Here is an 18338-nt window from a genome sequence, read left to right as displayed (position 1 = left end):
TTGTTCTGTTTAAAAATTTTTTTTAAAATTTCTGTTGTGTAAGTAGTTTCACTGTAAGCTTTGGAATTTGTTGATTGTTATTTTTTATTATTATCTGTATTTCTATTTTTGTTATGCAAAAACGCTCATTGGAAAAACTTTAATAAAACATTTATTAAAAAAAAAAGGAAAGGCTCCACGCACACAGAATAAAGTTGGCCGGACAAGGGGCAGCCCTGACGCACCCCTCTCCCAAAGCGAAGGGGCGCGTCAGGGACCCGTGAACCTTAATCAGACACTCTGAGGCGGCGTACAATAATCGGATCCGGGCGACGAAGTGCGTCCCGAACCCGAAAGCTCGCAGAGTCCCAAGCAAATACTTGTGCCCCACCCTGTCGAACGCCTTCTCCTGGTCAAGAGATAGGAAGGCGCTCGACATACCAGTTCTTTGGTTAAAATGAATAATGTCTCGGACCAGATGGATGTTATCATAAATGGTTCGGTCCGGGACTGTGTAGGACTGGTCAGGGTGAATCATGTGGTCCAGCACGGGGCCAAGGCGTAAAGACATCGCCTTGGCAAAGATTTTGTAGTCCGTGCTGAGGAGGGGGACCGGTCGCCAGTTTTTAAGCAGGCTGAGTTCCCGCCGTACCTCCCCACCAAGCTCCTCCTCCCCCCATCTCAATCGATTGGGGGAGGTCAGATCTGGGGTGGCACCGCTGACGCTCTGCCTTCGGGACCCCTCCCTCCGCCATGTATACTCCTTCTGGCGTCAGGTTTTTATCTGCCTGACCCGGGAGGAGGTCGCGGAGGGAGGTTTTGTGGTCTCCTACCAAGGGGAGGACCATAAGGTATTTTGGTCGGCGGATGGCATGCGGTGCCATGCCTGCAGAGGGCTGGGGCATATTCGCCGGAACTTCCCCACTCTAACGGCCGCCGCCAACACCACTTCCGCGGCGGCTGCGGCTGGCACTGCCCCCCTCTCCTCTACCATCTCATCGTCTGCCCAGCAGCGGCTGCTGGCGGGGGGGAGAGGGATACCCCTTTTCCAGGGCCTGGTGGACCGCCTGCTCGGCCCGCAGGAAAAACACGGCCTTGCCGTACATCCGGGAGGCGGCTACGATGGCCGAGGGGCCGACAACCCCGGCCATCACACGGGTGCACACCTCGATGGTCATGGTGGGGTGGGCATCGCACTTCACCCCCAGTTGCCGCGTTAGTAGGCCGAAGGGCGTGGGGGCCGCGGAGGCAGCGGAAGGTCGAGAGGCTGCCGCCCCCGCGTAAGTGCTTGGCCACCCTGCCCCTGGCAGAGTGGAGGATGCCCCAGAGGTGCTGGCCATGCCCATCCCTGGTACGGCCTGGCCGTGCTTAAAACAATGAAAAGGGGAAAGGAGGTAGGGACGTGACACCTTAACTACAGGTGCCACAAGGCAAGACGCTGCAGAACAGTGGGGCAGCGTTCTTCAGCCCTGGAGGGGCCCAAGGTAATGTCCAAAGCTGCCCCACTCCCGCCACAGGTGGTAAAAGGGCATGCTCTTCAGCCATGCAGGGGCCTGAAATACAGTCTTTTGCCTCAGCCCCAGGTGGTCCCACTCCCACCTCAGGCAGAGGGGTGGGAGGACAGAAGGCTGGCAGCAGGGTCTTCACCCCGGGAGGGGCAAGGCAATAGGCCCTAGGTGGTCCCACTCCCACCTCAAGCAGAGGGGCGGGAGGACAGAGGCAGGCAACAGGGCCTTCACCCTGGGAGGGGGCCTGCAGCAAAAGGCCCCTGGATGTTCCCACTCTCACCTCAGGCAGAGGGATGGGAGGACAGAAGGCAGGACCTGCAGCCCTGGATGGTCCCACTTCCACCTCAGGCAGAGGGGTGGGAGGACAGAAGGCAGGCAGCAGGGCCTTCACCCCAGGAGGGGGCCTACAGCACCAGGCCTACATTTTGCTCAGTCTTAGCTTATCAGTGATTTAGCAGCAGTGAGATTGAAAGCAAAGAGAGCCTTTATTTTAAAAATTGTTCTTTTTGTCACATGATCAGTTATGTTTATGGTCCACTATTGGGGGCTGCCATACTCTGTGGAATTAAATGAGTTTAGGAATGGTGTCAGCTGGTATGCTGTTACTCTTCTAATAACTGTCTGCTGTCTTGTTTTTGTCTCTTAGGAAAAAAGGAGGCTGAAACTGGCCTTAAGGAAGATGATACAAATGCCGAGTGCCACAAGTGGTATGTACTAATCTCTCTGCACTGGGGAAAAGAATATTCAATGGCATTTTCAACATTCATGAATTAATCTTAAGTGCTTCTGTGCCAGTTTAGGACACAACTGCATCACATGCAGTTTTTATAAAAGACACAGCATTATCTGTGGTTTGAATTACATTTAGTACCAGTTTTGCAAAGTGACTTCCTGATGAAAGTTTGTCAAATCCCAGATTCTGACACAGTTCATGGGTGTCGTGTGTGTCTCTTATGGCTATGAAGGGTGTGAAAACAGTTGGTTTTTCCATTCGTGGGATACAGTACATGATTGATTTATTGCAAGAGTTTTGTTGAATATAATTACTAATCTTCTGGATAATTTAAATGGTTGTTTCATTAAGCATGAGTGTTGTGCATTTTTGAAAAGTTGATTTACTGTAGGATGAGAAGACATTAGCTACACATTCTTTTCACTCTTAACCCCACCCGCCCCCACCCCCACATTCTCACCCCATTTGCTTAAAATGCCATAGGTATTTCAAATTGAATATAGGGAGGCACACACCTTTGAATTGCTTTGCCACAGCTTTGTGAAAAGCTGACATTTGAGACTAGCAGCTGGAAAGAGGTGCTTAGCTGAAAGCAGTTACAGATCAGTCCATGCACCATTCTGTAGAATCACTATCCTTTTCATCCCTTAGAAGGCGATATTGAATTTTAAGCATTTTAAAAACAGGAACAGCACTGAGAGTACCCTATGATGCATATTGTGTATTGGGACTGTTCGTTTGCAACAATACTGACATTTAACAACTACCTGGTCTTTTCTACAATATTTAATCATTATTCATAACAGATCTGCTACCTCTGAATAACTATAATTGCAGCATTTTAAGTGTTTCATATCAGTCCAATCTCCTGTATGTAAGTGTATGTATATCAACAAAACAGTGCTAATTTCAACTGTTTACATAACGCGTTTGGTTTTTAATGTAGCTGAACATTGTCTCTGAAGTTTGGTTTCCGTTTTTCTTGTAGTTCACCATGTGTAATTGATCTATAGCTGTTTCTTTAATAGGGCAAAACAGATTACCAGATCAAACATTGTACCTTGTTGCACGTACCATTGATTTGAATCTATATATTTCAGGAAGGGTTTGTATCTTTTTTTTGTGATGCCATGTCTAATTTTGGAATTTAGTTCGTTTTAAATCAGATTTGGTGTGAATTCAAAGACAGAAAATGGGTTGTGGCAGGGAACTTCACACATGCCAATTGGATTTATTTCTGTTTGTTCATGTTCTATATTAAAATAAAAAGGATATGATCTTATCAAAGTCCAAGTTTATTTAAACTTAAAAATTATTTGGCAGAGTTACTGCACACTCTATTGCTTATTCATTTCCCATCAATCCCCAAGTCTGTTGTTTGCTATTCCTGACCGTTTTTGTTGGCAAGTGCAGTGTTTTCCCCTTTGTGACTCTGACTCTGTGTGGTTATTTCCAGAATTAAGATTCAGATCTATAGTGTGTGGCCAAATTTCGCTCTGAGCAAAGAGGGTCAGTTCTCGAGCAAAAAGAAGCAGCAACATATGTTGAAGCTCATGTAGTTTACAGAAAACATATCTAATACTTCTTGTTGGATCAGTACTTCTGATACTGGGTATTGTAGAATACTAGTTACTTTTTGCCAATCTATTCTGGCTTTTATCAGCTGAAAAGGTCTGTTCCCACTATTTTTCATTATTCTTCAACTTTTCAGAAAGCCTCTTTAATGATTACTTACATTATACCATAAGACATAGGAGCAGAAGTAAGGCCATTTGGCCCATCGAGTCCGCTCCACCATTCAATCATGGCTGATTTCAACTCCATTTACCCGCTCTCTCTCCATAGCCCTTAATTCCTCGAGAAATCAAGAATTTATCAACTTCTGTCTTAAAGACACTCAACGTCCCGGCCTCCACCGCCCTCTGTGGCAATGAATTCCACAGACCAGCTAGGAGCTGGTTTAGCACACTGGGCTAAATCGGTGGCTTTGAAAGCAGACCAAGGCAGGCCAGCACCACGGTTCAATTCCCTTACCAGCCTCCCCGAACAGGCGCCGGACGATGTGGCGACTAGGGGCTTTTCACAGTAACTTCATTTGAAGCCTACTTGTGACAATAAGCGGTTTTCATTTAATTTCATTTAAGGGGTAGCACGGTAGCATAATGGATAGCATAATTGCTTCACAGCTCCAGGGTCCCAGGTTCGATTCCAGCTTGGGTCACTGTCTGTGCGGAGTCTGCACATCCTCCCCGTGTGTGCGTGGGTTTCCTCCGGGTGCTCCGGTTTCCTCCCACAGTCCAAAGATGTGCGGTTTAGGTGGATTGGCCATGATAAATTGCCCTTAGTAACCACAATTGCCCTTAATGTTGGATGGGGTCACTGGGTTATGGGGATAGGGTGGAGGTGTTGACCTTGGGTAGGGTGCTCTTTCCAAGAGCCGGTGCAGACTCGATGGGCCGAATGGCCTCCTTCAGCACTGTAAATTCTATGAAAAAAGACCCATCACTCTCTGGCTGAAGAAATTTCTCCTCAACTCTGTTCTAAAGTGACTCCCTTTTATTCTAAGGCTGTGCCCCCGGGTCCTAGTCTCCCCTGCTAATGGAAACAACTTCCCTACGTCCACCCTATCTAAGCCATTCATTATCTTGTAAGTTTCTATTAGATCTCCCCTCAACCTCCTGAACTCCAATGAATATAATCCCAGGATCCTCAGATGTTCATCGTATGTTAGGCCTACCATTCCTGGGATCATCCGTGTGAATCTCCGCTGGACCCGCTCCAGTGCCAGTATGTCCTTCCTGAGGTGTGGGGCCCAAAATTGCTCACAGTATTCTAAATGGGGCCTAACTAATGCTTTATAAAGCTTCAGAAGTGCATCCCTGCTTTTATATTCCAAGCCTCTTGAGATAAATGACAACATTGCATTTGCTTTCTTAATTCCGGACTCAACCTGCAAGTTTACCTTTAGAGAATCCTGGACTAGGACTCCCAAGTCCCTTTGCACTTCAGCATTATGAATTTTGTCACCGTTTAGAAAATAGTCCACGCCTCTATTCTTTTTTCCAAAGTGCAAGACCTCGCACTTGCCCACGTTGAAGTTCATCAGCCATTTCTTGAACCACTCTCCTAAACTGTCCAAATCTTTCTGCAGCCTCCCCACCTCCTCCATACTACCTGCCATTCCACCTATCTTTGTATCATCGGCAAACTTAGCCAGAATGCCCCCAGTCCCGTCATCTAGATCATTAATATATAAAGAGAACAGCTGTGGCCCCAACACTGAACCCTGCGGGACACCACTCGTCACCGGCTGCCATTCCGAAAAAGAACCTTTTATCCCAACTCTCTGCCTTCTGCCTGACAGCCAATCATCAATCCAGGTTAGTACCTTGCCTTGAATACCATGGGCCCTTATTTTACTTAGCAGTCTCCCGTGAGGCACCTTATCAAAGGCCTTTTGGAAGTCAAGATAGATAACATCCATTGGCTCTCCTTGGTCTAACCTATTTGTTCTCTCTTCAAAGAACTCTAACAGGTTTGTCAGGCACGACCTCCCCTGACTAAATCCATGCTGACTTGTCCTGATCCGACCCTGCACTTCCAAGTATTTAGAAATCTCATCCTTAACAATGGATTCTAGAATCTTGCCAACAACCGAGGTTAGGCTAATTGGCCTATAATTTTCCATCTTTTTCCTTGTTCCCTTCTTGAACAGGGGGGTTACAACAGCGATTTTCCAATCCTCTGGGACTTTCCCTGACTCCAGTGACTTTTGAAAGATCATAACTAACGCCTCCACTATTTCTTCAGCTATCTCCTTCAGAACTCTTGGATGTAGCCCAACTGGGCCCGGAGATTTATCAATTTTTAGACCTCTTAGTTTCTCTAGCACTTTCTCCTTTGTGATGGCTACCATATTCAACTCTGCCCCCTGACTCTCCTGAATTGTTGGGATATTACTCATGTCTTCTACTGTGAAGACTGACTCAAAGTACTTATTTAGTTCCTCAACTATTTCCTTGTCTCCCATCACTAGATTACCAGCGTCATTTTGGAGCGGCCCAATGTCTACTTTTGCCTCCCGTTTGTTTTTAATGTATTTAAAGAAACTTTTACTATCATTCCTAATGTTACTGGCTAGCCTACCTTCATATTTGATCCTCTCTTTCCTTATTTCTCTCTTTGTTATCCTGCCATTGCTGTTCTATTGTCTTTCCCACTAGGCTCTGCTCCCAGTCGATTTTCGTCACTTCCTCCCTCATGCCCCTGTAGTTACCTTTATTTAACTGTAACACCTTTACATCTGATTCTACCTTCTTTCTTTCAAATTGGAGATTGAATTCTACCATATTATGATCACTGCCTCCGAAGTATTCCCTTACTTTAAGATCTTTAATCAAGTCTGGCTCATTACACAACACTAAGTCCAGAATGGCCTGTCCCCTCGTGGGCGCCATCACAAGCTGTTCCAAAAAGCCCTCATGTAAACATTCAATGAATTCCCTTTCCTTGGGTCCACTGGCAGCATTATTTACCCAGTCCACCTGCATATTGAAGTCCCCCATGATCACTGTGACCTTGCCTTTCTGACATGCACTTTCTATTTCGTGGTGCATTTTGTGCCCCTGGTCCCTGCCACTGTTAGGAGGCCTGTACATAACTCCCATTATGGTTTTTTTGCTTTTGTGGTTCCTCAACTCTACCCACACAGACTCCACATCATCTGACCCTATGTCGTTTAGTGCTATTGATTTAATTTCATTCCTAACTAACAAGGCAACCCAGCCCCCTCGGCCCACCTCTCTGTCTTTTCGATAGGTTGTGAATCCCTGGATGTTTAAATGCCAGTCCTGAACCCCCTGCAATCATGTCTCTGTGATGCCTACCACATCATACCTGCCAGTCACAACCTGGGCCACAAGATCATCTACCTTGTTCCGTACACTGCGCGCATTTAAATATAGCACCTTTAATTCTCTATTGGCCGTCCCTTTCTGTTTTCTTAGTGTGGTGGACCTTAGTTTACTGAGCCTTTCCATACACTGTGTCATATTTTGTGGGATGGGGACTATCGTAACCTCCCCTGAGTTCTGTCTTTTCGTGCTTTTTTGTATTCCTAAGCAGCTACGCTTCCCACTGATTACTTCACCTCTTGGTTCCCTGACTTTCCCTTCCCCCCCCCAATCTCTACTTTAAAGTCCTATTGACCACCCTATTTACTCTTTTCGCCAGAACACTGGTCCCAGCTCGGTTCAGGTGGAGACCATCCCAACGGTATAGGTCCCCCCTGTCCCAAAACTGATGCCAGTGTCCCATGAAAAGGAACCCCTCTTTCCCACACCACTCTTTCAGCCACGTGTTAACTTCCCTTATTCTTGCCTCCCGATGCCAATTTGCACGTGGCTCGGGCAGTAATCCGGAGATTTTGACCCTTGAGGACCTGTTTTTTAATTTGAATCCTATCTCTTTATAATCTCTAAACAGGTCCTCTTTTCTAGACTTGCCTATGTTGTTGGTACCGACATGGACCACAACAACTGGATCCTCCCCCTCCCTCTCCAGTATCCTTTCAAGCCGGTCAGAGATGTCCCGCACCCTAGCACCGGGCAGGCAACATACCATGCGGGACTCTTTATCCTGCTCACAAAGGATACTATCTATCCCCCTGATAATAGGATCCCCTACAACTACAACTTGCCTATTTACTCCCTCCCCTTGAATGGCCTACTGGACCATGGTGCCCTGGTCAGCTGACTCATCCTTCCTGCAGCCCTGTTCGCCATCCACACAGGGAGCAAGTGCCTCATACCTGTTGGACAGGGTCAAGGGCTGAGGCTCCTGAGTTCCTGACTGCTGGTTCCCTTTACCTGCCTGACTTGCAGTCACACCCTGCTGTCCCTGGCCACTGGCAGGATTTAAACTACTGACTCTGACAGGTGTGACTGCCTCCTGAAACGCAGTGTTCCAGGTAAGTCTCCCCCTCCCGGATGTGCCTCAGTGTTTGAAGCTCAGACTCCAGCTCATTAACTCTGAGCCGGAGCTGTTCGAGCAGCCAACAGTTACTGCAGATGTGGTCGCTGCAGCTCGCAATGGGATCTGCCACCTCCCACATCAAGAGCTCAAGCACATCACCTGACAAAATAAATCAATTTTCATGGTGCCACAGCCAATTGAAGCTAGATTTAAAAATTGCATGACCAAAAAAGGCTAAATTTACATTAATGGTTTGTGTATTAACTGCCCTGTTATGGAAGTCAGGTATTTTATCTGTTCAATTGTATTTCCTGCCCGTTACTTGTTCAACCCTATTAAAATACTTTATCACTTTCCACTTTTAGACGTTTTTGAAACTCAATCGTGGGATCTGCATATTATTGACAAAGCCAGCAGATATTGCTCATTCCTAATTGCCCTTGAGAAGGTGGCGGTGAGTCACTTTCTTAAAAGGCTGTTCTGTGTGGTGAAGGTATATCCTTGGAGAGTTCCAGGATTTGATCCAGTGACAAGGGATGTTAATATTGTTCCAAGTCAGGATGGTGTGTGGTTGGGGGATGGTTGTGTTCACCGTGTCATGCTAGGCTGAAGAAGTTGCGGGTTTAGGTGGGTGCTGTTGAAGAATCTTTGGCTAGCTTCTTCAGAGAATCTGCAGATGTTACAAACCGGTGTAGACGAAGCAGGTGGATGGAGTGCTGATCAAGCCAACTGCTTTGTCAAGATTGTGTTGTGCTTCTTGAGTGTTGTTGGAGATGAGCTATTCCAACCATGTGCAAGATATTCCAACTCACTCCTAATTCGCATTGTAGATGATGGGAAGTCTTTTAGGAGTTGGTAGATGAGTCATTCATTACAAAATATCCAGATTCTTGCTGGTTCAAAGAGCCACAATATTCCTGTGGCTGGTCCAATTAAGTTCTGGTTAATGGTAACCCCCAGGGTGTTGATTATGGGGTATTTTAAATTGGCCATGCCATTGAATATAAGGGAAGTGGATAGATTTTCTTGTTGGAGATGGCACTTGTGTGACATGGAGGCTACCATTTATCTGCGCAAGCTTGGATGTTGCCCAGGTCTTGATGCATGCAAGCATGGATCACTTTATTATATGAAAAATTGGGAATTGAGCTGAACACTGTACAATCGTCATGAATATCACATTTTAACCTTATGCTGAAGGGAAGAAGATTGATTGAGAACTGGAAATGGTGGTGCCCTGACCAAAATCAACCGCAACCATCTTCCTTTGTGCTCGGTGTGTGATTCCAGCCAGTAGAGAATATTCCTTCTGTTTCCTGTTGACTCCAATTTATTAGGACTCCTTGACGCCACATTGAGTCAAATGCTTGATGTCACACGCCTCACCTCTTTCAGGAATTTGGTTCTTTTGCCCATGTTTGGACCATGCTGTAGGGAGTCCTGCAACAAAGTGGTGCTGACAGAACCCAATTTGAGCATAGGTGAGCAGGTCATTTCATTCAGAGTTGGATCCGTGCAATGATGCCTTGCAAAGTGACTCAGGCTGTATTTGCTGACCTCTTTGCATTAAATGCCGAAGGTGATGAATTTGATGATTTAAAAAAATGATATCATTGTGGTTCAAACTATCCTCGTGGAGTTATTTCATTAATAAAACGTGACATCTTAATTTAATTTGAACTGATGTTTTTTCACACATTTCAAAATAGAGACAACCTACCTGCAGTTCACATTTTATATTTGGCATCTAAGTTGATTTCCATTTTTGGGACGTGTTTTCGAAACTTTAAAGATGGACTTTGTTATTTAATTATCCACCATTATTCAAAACCAGATGTAACAGAATTCCAGAGCTTTTATCTGATCTCTAGTTGTGGAGTTGCTCAGATCAATCACTGTATAGTCTGCTGCATCTTCTATTTGGCATGCATGTGGACCCATGTTGTAGCTTCACTAGGTTGGCTCTCACTTGCAGATAAAAATGGTGTTTTGAGAGAAATGCTGGTCCGTGTGGTTACAGATTGCAGCGCATTACAATTCTGCTGCTGCTAATGGCCCATGACAACTCATGGATGCCCAATTTTTAATTGCCAATCCTGTTTGAATTTAACATGATGCCACAGCACACAATGGAGGTGTCCTCAGTGAAGACGAGACTTAATCTCCACAAGAACTATGAAGTTGCCACGTCTACCAGTACTGTCATGGATAGATGCGTCAGCAACAGGTAAATTGATGAGGATGCCAGAATGTTATTGTCTCAAGTTGGCTCTCTTACTCATCCGGTAGCTGTATCCTGCAGGAAATGGCCAGCTTGGTCAACAGTGTTACTACTAAACCATCCTTGGTGATGGACATAGAAGTCCCCGACCGAGATTACAGTGTTCTTGCTGCCCTCACTACCTCTTCCAAATCATGTTGAACATGGAGGAATCTTTTTTTTTTTAAATTTAGAGTACCCAATTCATTTTTTCCAATTAAGGGGCAATTTAGCATGGCCAATCCACCTACCCTGCACATCTTTGGGTTATGGGGGCGAAACCCACGCAAACACGGGGAGAATATGCAAACTCGACACAGACAGTGACCCAGAGCCGGGATCGAACCTGGGATCTCAGCGCCGTGAGGCAGCAGGGCTCACCCACTGTGACACCGTGCTGCCCGAACATGGAAGAATCCTGATGCTTCAGTTCGTTGTCCTAGAATGATTAAATTGGGTCTATATTCTCTGGCGTTTCGAAGAGGGAGAGGTGATCTCATTGACAATGACAAGATTTAGAACAGCTAAAAGCAGAGAGTGCTGGAAATTCTCAGCAGGTCTGGCAGCAAGGGTGAAGAGAGAAATAGAGTGAATATTTTGATTTTAATGCTACTTTACTTCTTCAGAAGCGGTTCAATAGAGTGGACACAGAGTTGTTCCCCTGGCTGGGGAATCTAGAACACAAGGGCACATTCTCAGGATGAGGGGTTGGCCATTTAAAACTGATCATAGAATCATAGAATTTACAGTGCAGATGGAGGCCATTCGGCCCATCGAGTCTGCACCGGCCCTTGGAAAGCGCACCCTACCCAAGCCCACACCATTACTCTATCCCCGTAACCCAGTAACCCCACCCAACCATTTTGGACATGAAGGGCAATTTAGCATAGTCGATCCACCTAACCTGCGCATCTTTGGACTGTGGGAGGAAACCGGAGCACCCGGTGGAAACCCACGCAGACACTGGGAGAACGTGCAGACTCCACACAGACAGTGACCCAAGCCGGGAATCGAACCTGGGACCCTGGAGCTGTTAAGCAACTGTGCTAACCACTATGCTAGCGTGCTGCCCTGAGATGAGAATTTCTTCACTCAAAGAATTGTAAAGTTTTGGAATTCTTTCCCCCAGAGGGTTATGGACACTCCATCATTGAATATATTTAAGGCTTGGATTCCCTAAGAAATTAAAAATCTAAGGATATGGGGAACAGACAGGAAAGTTGTCTGAATGCAGAAAGCATGGATTACATTGAATGGTAGAGCAGACGTGACAGGCCTATGGCCTACTTTGCTCCCATTTTTAAATGTTCTTTTGAAGTAGGGTAGTAAGTTGTAATCAGGATGTTACCTTATCCCTATTTGACCTGATGCCATGTGATGACGTTTAGCGTCAGTTTTTCGAACTCTTAGAGCCACTCCACTGCACACCACTGTTCCTCTCTGTTGATCTGTTGTGCCAATGGGACAGTAGCTAATCAGGGATGGTGAGGCGAAGTCTGGTCCATCTGGCTGAAAATGATGATTCTGTGAGTATGATTATGTCTAGTTGTGGCTGGAGAAGTCTGTGGGACAGCTCTCCCAATTTTGACACAAATCCCCAGATGTGAGTGAGGAAACATTTGCAGGGATAACAGGTGCTTTTGTTGTACTTTAATCCGGTGCCTCGGTTAAAACCTAATTGTCCCTCTAGCTTTATAATTATACTTCTTTCTAGTGGTTTGTGATGTGTTGGGTGTTCTGGATCACAAACAGGTCACCGACACTGAAAGTAGTGCAACTCTTATTTTATTATAAGGTTAACTATATTAACATACTTGAACTGTGGGTAAATGCAATACCAGCTTTAACTGTTGACCCTTGCCTAGTCCTAACCAGGTGATGCACTCAGCACATGGTGAATGTCTGTATTGCAGGCTGTGAGCTCTGTGCTCCGAGCTGGCTGCTACTAGAATGAGCGGGAACTCTCCTGTCCCGTCTTTATAGTATGTATGCTCTCACTGGTGATTGGCTGCGGTGTTGTGTATGCTGATTGGTTCCACTGCATGTCCATCAGTGTGTGTGTGTGTGTGTGTGTCTGCACCATAATATACTGGTGTATATTATGACATCCCCCCTTTTATATAAAGAACATGTGCCTGCGTGACAATAAATATTGTATAGTGAATGTACCTGACTATGTGTGTGCGTGTTATTTGCATGACTATGTACATGAGGCTAATCTATTTACACGGGAAGGTGCCTGGTGCAGAGAAATAGGGTGTCACACCAGCAACGAAATGAACATTATATACAAACTACTGGAACGATGAAACAGGATAACAGAACAGATCAAAGAGTCCAACATTGTAAAACTCATAAGTCAAGTCTCTGAGGTGGGCGACGGATTCTGGTTGACCACCTCAAGGGTGGGTCAGGAGCCACCGGCTGAGGAACGGGCTGGGCCACGGCAGAGTGAGGAGGATGCAGAGTGTTCGGAATCTCCACATAGTCCAGGTTGGGGACAACAGGAGGGCGTGGCACCGGTGGAGGATCACGTAGCGAGCATGGAACGAGACGAAGGGCACGCTGATTGCGGCGGCGAATGCAACCATCTGGCAGACGAACCAGGAACGATCGGGGAGACACCTGCCGAAGAACGACAGCAGTTGCAGACCAGCCACCCTCCGGAAGATGGATGCGGACGTTGTCATCCGGCGCCAGAGCAGGGAGATCAGTCGCCCGAGTGTCATGCGCCGCCTTGTGTTGTGCACGAGACTGTTGCATCCGCTGAAGGACCGGAACGTGGTCGAGGTCTGGGACGTGAATGGACGGCACCGTGGTCCTGAGGGTGCGATCCATGAGCAGCTGGGCTGGCAACAGGCCCGTGGAGAGTGGGGCCGAACGACAGGCCAGCAAAGCAAGGTAGAAGTCGGATCCTGCATCGGCAGCCTTGCAGAGGAGCCGTTTGACGATGTGGATGCCCTTTTCTGCTTTGCCATTGGATTGGGGGTGCAGGGGACTGGATGTCACAAGCACAAAGTTGTACCTGCTGGCAAAGATGGACCATTCCTGGCTCGCGAAGCAGGGGCCATTGTCCGACATCACAGTGAGTGGGATGCCGTGACTAGAAAAGGTCTCCTTGCAGGCACGGATGACCACCGATGATGTGATGTTGTGCAGGCGTACGACCTCCGGGTAGTTAGAAAAATAGTCTACAATCAGAACATAGTCCCTGCCGAGCACATGGAACAGGTCAACGCCTACCTTAGACCAAGGGGACGTGACCAACTCATGGGGCTGTAGGGTCTCACGTGGTTGGGCCGGCTGGAACCGCTGACAGGTGGGGCAGTTGAGCACTGTGTTGGCGATGTCCTCATTGATGCCGGGCCAGTACACAGCCTCTCGGGCCCTCCGTCGGCACTTCTCCACGCCAAGATGGCCCTCGTGTAGCTGTTCCAAAACGAGCTGGCGCATGCTGTGCGTGATCACGATGCGGTCCAGCTTCAGGAGGACACCATTGACTACTGCCGGCTCGTCTCTGATATTGTAGATCTGCGGGCATTGGCCCTTGAGCTACCCATCCGTCATGTGGCGCATGGCACACTGTAGTAGGGGGTCAGCCGCAGTCTCGCGGCAAATGTGGATAAGGCGTTCATCCGTGGCCGGCAGATTGGAGGCCGTGAAGGCCACATGGGCGTCAACCTGGCAGACGAACCCTTCTGGGTCACACGGGGTGTTGACTGCCCTGGACAGAGCGTCGGCTATGATCAGGTCCTTTCCCGGGGTGTATAGGAGCTGGAAATCGTACCGCCGGAGTTTAAGCAGAATGCGCTGGAGGCGAGGGGTCATATCATTCAGGTCTTTTTGTATAATGTTGACCAGCGGGCGATGGTCGGTCTCGACAGTGAATTGGGGGAGGCCATAAACTTAATCATGAAATTTGTCGACCCCAGTCAACAGGCCCAGGCACTCCTTTTCGATCTGCGCATAGCGCTGTTCCGTGGGGGGGGTCATGGCACGTGACACATATGCAAGGGGTGGGCCCATGATGAGGCCTCATAGCGTTGCAGGAGCACCGCCCCAATGCCGGATTGGCTGGCATCTGTTCAAATTTTTGTTTCCTTAGTGGGATCAAAAAATGCCAATACCGGGGCCGTGGTAAGCTTGGTCTTAAGCTCCTCCCATTCGCGCTCGTGGGCGGGAAGCCATTGGAAGTCTGTCGTCTTCCTGACCAGGTTCCGGAGAGCTGTGGTATGGGAAGCGAGGTTGGGGATGAACTTCCCCAGGAAGTTGACCTTGCCCAAAAATCGGAGGACCGCCTTCTTATCCGCTTGCTTCTGCATGGCCGCGATGGCTGCCACCTTGTCCACATCCGGCCGCACACCCAACTGGGAGATGTGGTCGCCTAGGAACTTGAGTTCCGTCTGGCCGAAGGAACATTTGGCTCTGTTGAGGCGAAGGCCTTGGTCCCGTATTCGTTTGAAGACGCGCTGGGGGCGACTGATATGCTCCTGCACAAGGGCCATCTTGGCGTGGAGAAGTGCCGACGGAGGGCCCGAGAGGCTGTGTACTGGCCCGGCATCAATGAGGACATCGCCAACACAGTGCTCAACTGCCCCACCTGTCAGCTGTTCCAGGTGGACCAAATGATGATGTCGTCAACATAGACGCGCACACCCTCAATGCCCTCCGTCATTTGCTCCATGATCCGGTGGAATACTTCTGTTGCCGATATAATCCCAAACGGCATCCTGTTGTCGCAGTATCTGCCAAACGGGGTATTAAAGCTTTCTGCTGGACCTGTCTAGTTGAATTTGCCAGAATCCTTTCGAGGTGTCAAGTTTGGTGAAGATGTTGGCCCGAACCATCTCGCACGTGATCTCCTCGTGCTTGGGGATAGGGTAATGCTCCCTCTTTATGTTGCGATTCAGATCCTTTGGGTCAATGCAGATCCGGAGCTCGCCGGAAGGCTTCTTTTCGCACACCATGGAACTGACCCACTCGGTTGGTCCCGTCACTCTGGAGAGCACTCCTTGGTCCTGGAGGTCCTGCAGCTGCTGCTTGAGGCGGTCCTTGAGGGGTGCTGGGACCCTGCGAGGTGCATGAACCACAGGCATGGCGTCTTGTTTGAGCAGGATTTTGTAAGTGTATGGAAGCGTGCCCATGCCTTCGAAAACGTCGCGGTACCGGTCGATGATGGCATTGAGTTGCGCCCTGAAGTCCGCATCCTGGAAGGCAGACGTATCCTCTGGAGAGAGAGTGTACTCGTTGAACGAGTTTTAGGAGTTTGCTCGCCTGTGCGCCTAGCAGAGAGTCCTTCGAGGAGCCCACGATCTTGAAGGGAATGATGGCTTTTCGCGAGTTGTGCGTCACTTCGAGTTGGCATGAACCGGTAGCAGGAATGACATTGCCATTGTTGGCAGGTCGACGGAAGAATGGTTGGTTTAACCCCAAGGGTCTGAAAGTCTGACCACGCTAGGAGATTAGCAGAAGCACCAGTGTCCAGGCGGAATCGTATCTGGGATCGGTTGACCGTCAGGGTGGCACACCACTCGTCGTCTGGATCAATGCTGTGCACCGACAGCGGCTGGTGGTTTTGATTCGGGGACAGCCTGTTCTTTGTTATAACAGCGACTCGAAAAGGCTCCCTCGGGTCCTCGGTGTCACTGATCTGCGGGAAGTCGGAATCGGACTCTGTGAACGTGGGTTGAATTGCCCGAATGTTCCTGCTAGGCTGGCTGAAGCGATGTGAATTGGCAGGCTGAGTTGCTCGACAGCAGGCAGCATAGTGGCCAAGTCTGCCACATCGTAGGCATTGTCGCGATTTTGCAGGGCATTGCCGCTTTAAATGGGTGGAGCAACAGTTGCTGCACGTCGTGACGTCAGTACGCTTGTTGCGCCACCGCGCATGCGCAGTGCGGTCCTGCGTGGTGCGCGCCTGCGCATCATGTTCCGCCACGTCACCGTCCCCTCGTTTGGCGCGTACAAGCGCGGAAGGCCGTGAAAAGCGCCCAAAATGGCCGCCCTCATCCAGGCTGCAGCCTTGGAGGTGTTCAATTGTTTGGACCCGTTCCGCCTCGTGGGGACCTTGCCGCGCCGTTTCTGCCGCGTGTATGTGGGAGTACCGGCTGGTGGCATTTTCATGCAGGACACGGGTCTCAATGGCAGTCGCTAGGGTGAGTTGCTTAATTTTGAGGAGCTGCTGACACGGGGGTTCCGACAGAACACCAAATACGATCTGGTCGCGTATCATGGAGTCGGAGGTGGGCCCGTAGCCGCAGGACTGCGCCAGGATGCGGAGGTGTGTTAAAAAGGATTGGAAAGGCTCGTCCTTTCCCTGCCAGCGCTGCTGGAACAGGTATCTTTCGAAGCTTTCATTGACCTCTATGCTGAAGTGGGTATCGAATTTGAGGAGAACCATCTTGTACTTTGTCTTGTCCTCATCGTCTGCGAATGTGAGGGAGTTGAAGATGTGGATGGCGTGTTGCCAGGCCGTGGAGAGTAGCAGAGCAATCTTCCTGGTGTCCGAGGCGTTCCCTCTGACTGTGGCTTTGAGGAGGAGCTGGAAGCGCTGTTTAAAAATCTTCCAATTGACCCCAAGATTGCCGGCGATGCGGAGCGGCGGCGGCGGGTTGATGTTCTCCATACTTCAGGATGCCGGAATGCTGATTAGTTGCAGGTGGGTCTCAGAAGTGCTAGTATGCAACCACTCCTTGTACCATGATGTGTTGGGTGTTCTGGATCACAAACAGGTCACCAACACTGGAAGTGGTTCAACTCTATTTTATTATAAGGTTAACTATATTAACATACTTGAACTGTGGGTAAATGCAATACCAGCTTCTGTTGACCCTTGCCTAGTCCTAACCAGGTGATGCACTCAGCACATGGTGAATGTCTGTGTTGCAGGCTGTGAGCTCTGTGCTCCGAGCTGGCTGCTACTAGAATGAGCGGGAACTCTCCTGTCCCCTGTCTTTATAGTGCGTGTGCTCTCACTGGTGATTGGCTGCGGTGTTGTGTATGCTGATTGGTCCCACTGCATGTCCATCTGTGTGTGTGTGTGTCTGCACCATAATATACTGGTATATATTATGACAGTTTGATATGTCTAAGTTGCTTGCTGGGTCATTTCAGATAACATGACATGATGGACTGAGTGACCACCTTGGCCATAAATGTTCTGTTTCCCACCACATCGCTAACAAGTAGGTCAGCGCAGGTAAGGACTGGAGGTTTCCTTCTCTGAGGGAAATTATTGAATCAGTTGGGTTCAAAACATTAACCTATCTTAACCTGTTCAAATACTAATTGACTGGCTGTGTATTGCTATCATTTTGAAATTCTATTTCATATTTCTAATGTTTGCAGCTTTTTATTTATACAAATTATTGTCAGTTGTACTTGATTTCTGCCACTAGATGCCACCAATGCACTATGTAAATATATTTGTTGACATCACCTGGTGTCAGGAATTGCTCACCTGCTTCATAAAATAGCTCTGCCAGTGAACTGACATTTTCCATTAAATTGTGGCCTGGACTTCAGGACCAGTAGAATTTTAAACCCCTATCCATTCCAGATTTGAGAAAAAGGGTAATCCATCATTTCCTTTCATATAAATGGTTATAGAACATACAGTGTAGAAGGAGGCCATTCGGTCCATCGGGTCTGCACCGACCCACTTAAGCCCTCACTTCCACCCTATCCCCGTAACCCAATAGCCCCTCCAACCTTTTTGGTCACTAAGGGCAATTTATCATGGCCAATCCACCTAACCTGCACGTCTTTGAACCGTGGGAGGAAACCGGACCACCTGGAGGAAACCCACGCAGTCACGGGGAGAACGTGCAAACTCCGCACAGACAGTGACCCAGCAGGGAATCCAACCTGGGACCCTGGCACTGTG

At 48.3% G+C, this 18338-nt stretch overlaps 1 protein-coding gene across 2 annotated transcripts in view; it reads left to right on the top strand.

Moving 5' to 3' along the window:
• Positions 1–18338, top strand: part of LOC140398093 (regulator of microtubule dynamics protein 3-like) — a 583369-nt gene that overhangs the window by 175040 nt on the left and 389991 nt on the right. For both annotated transcript variants that reach the window (XM_072486340.1, XM_072486332.1), the window contains exon 6: positions 2134–2194. In XM_072486340.1, coding sequence (XP_072342441.1) covers positions 2134–2194 — 61 coding nt within the window. The remainder of the gene's footprint in view (positions 1–2133; positions 2195–18338) is intronic.

Source organism: Scyliorhinus torazame, chromosome 2 (genome assembly GCF_047496885.1).
Source record: "Scyliorhinus torazame isolate Kashiwa2021f chromosome 2, sScyTor2.1, whole genome shotgun sequence".
Taxonomy (NCBI): domain Eukaryota; kingdom Metazoa; phylum Chordata; class Chondrichthyes; order Carcharhiniformes; family Scyliorhinidae; genus Scyliorhinus; species Scyliorhinus torazame.
The sequence above is the reverse complement of the archived record's forward strand: the minus strand, read 5'-3'. Positions and strand labels throughout refer to the sequence as shown.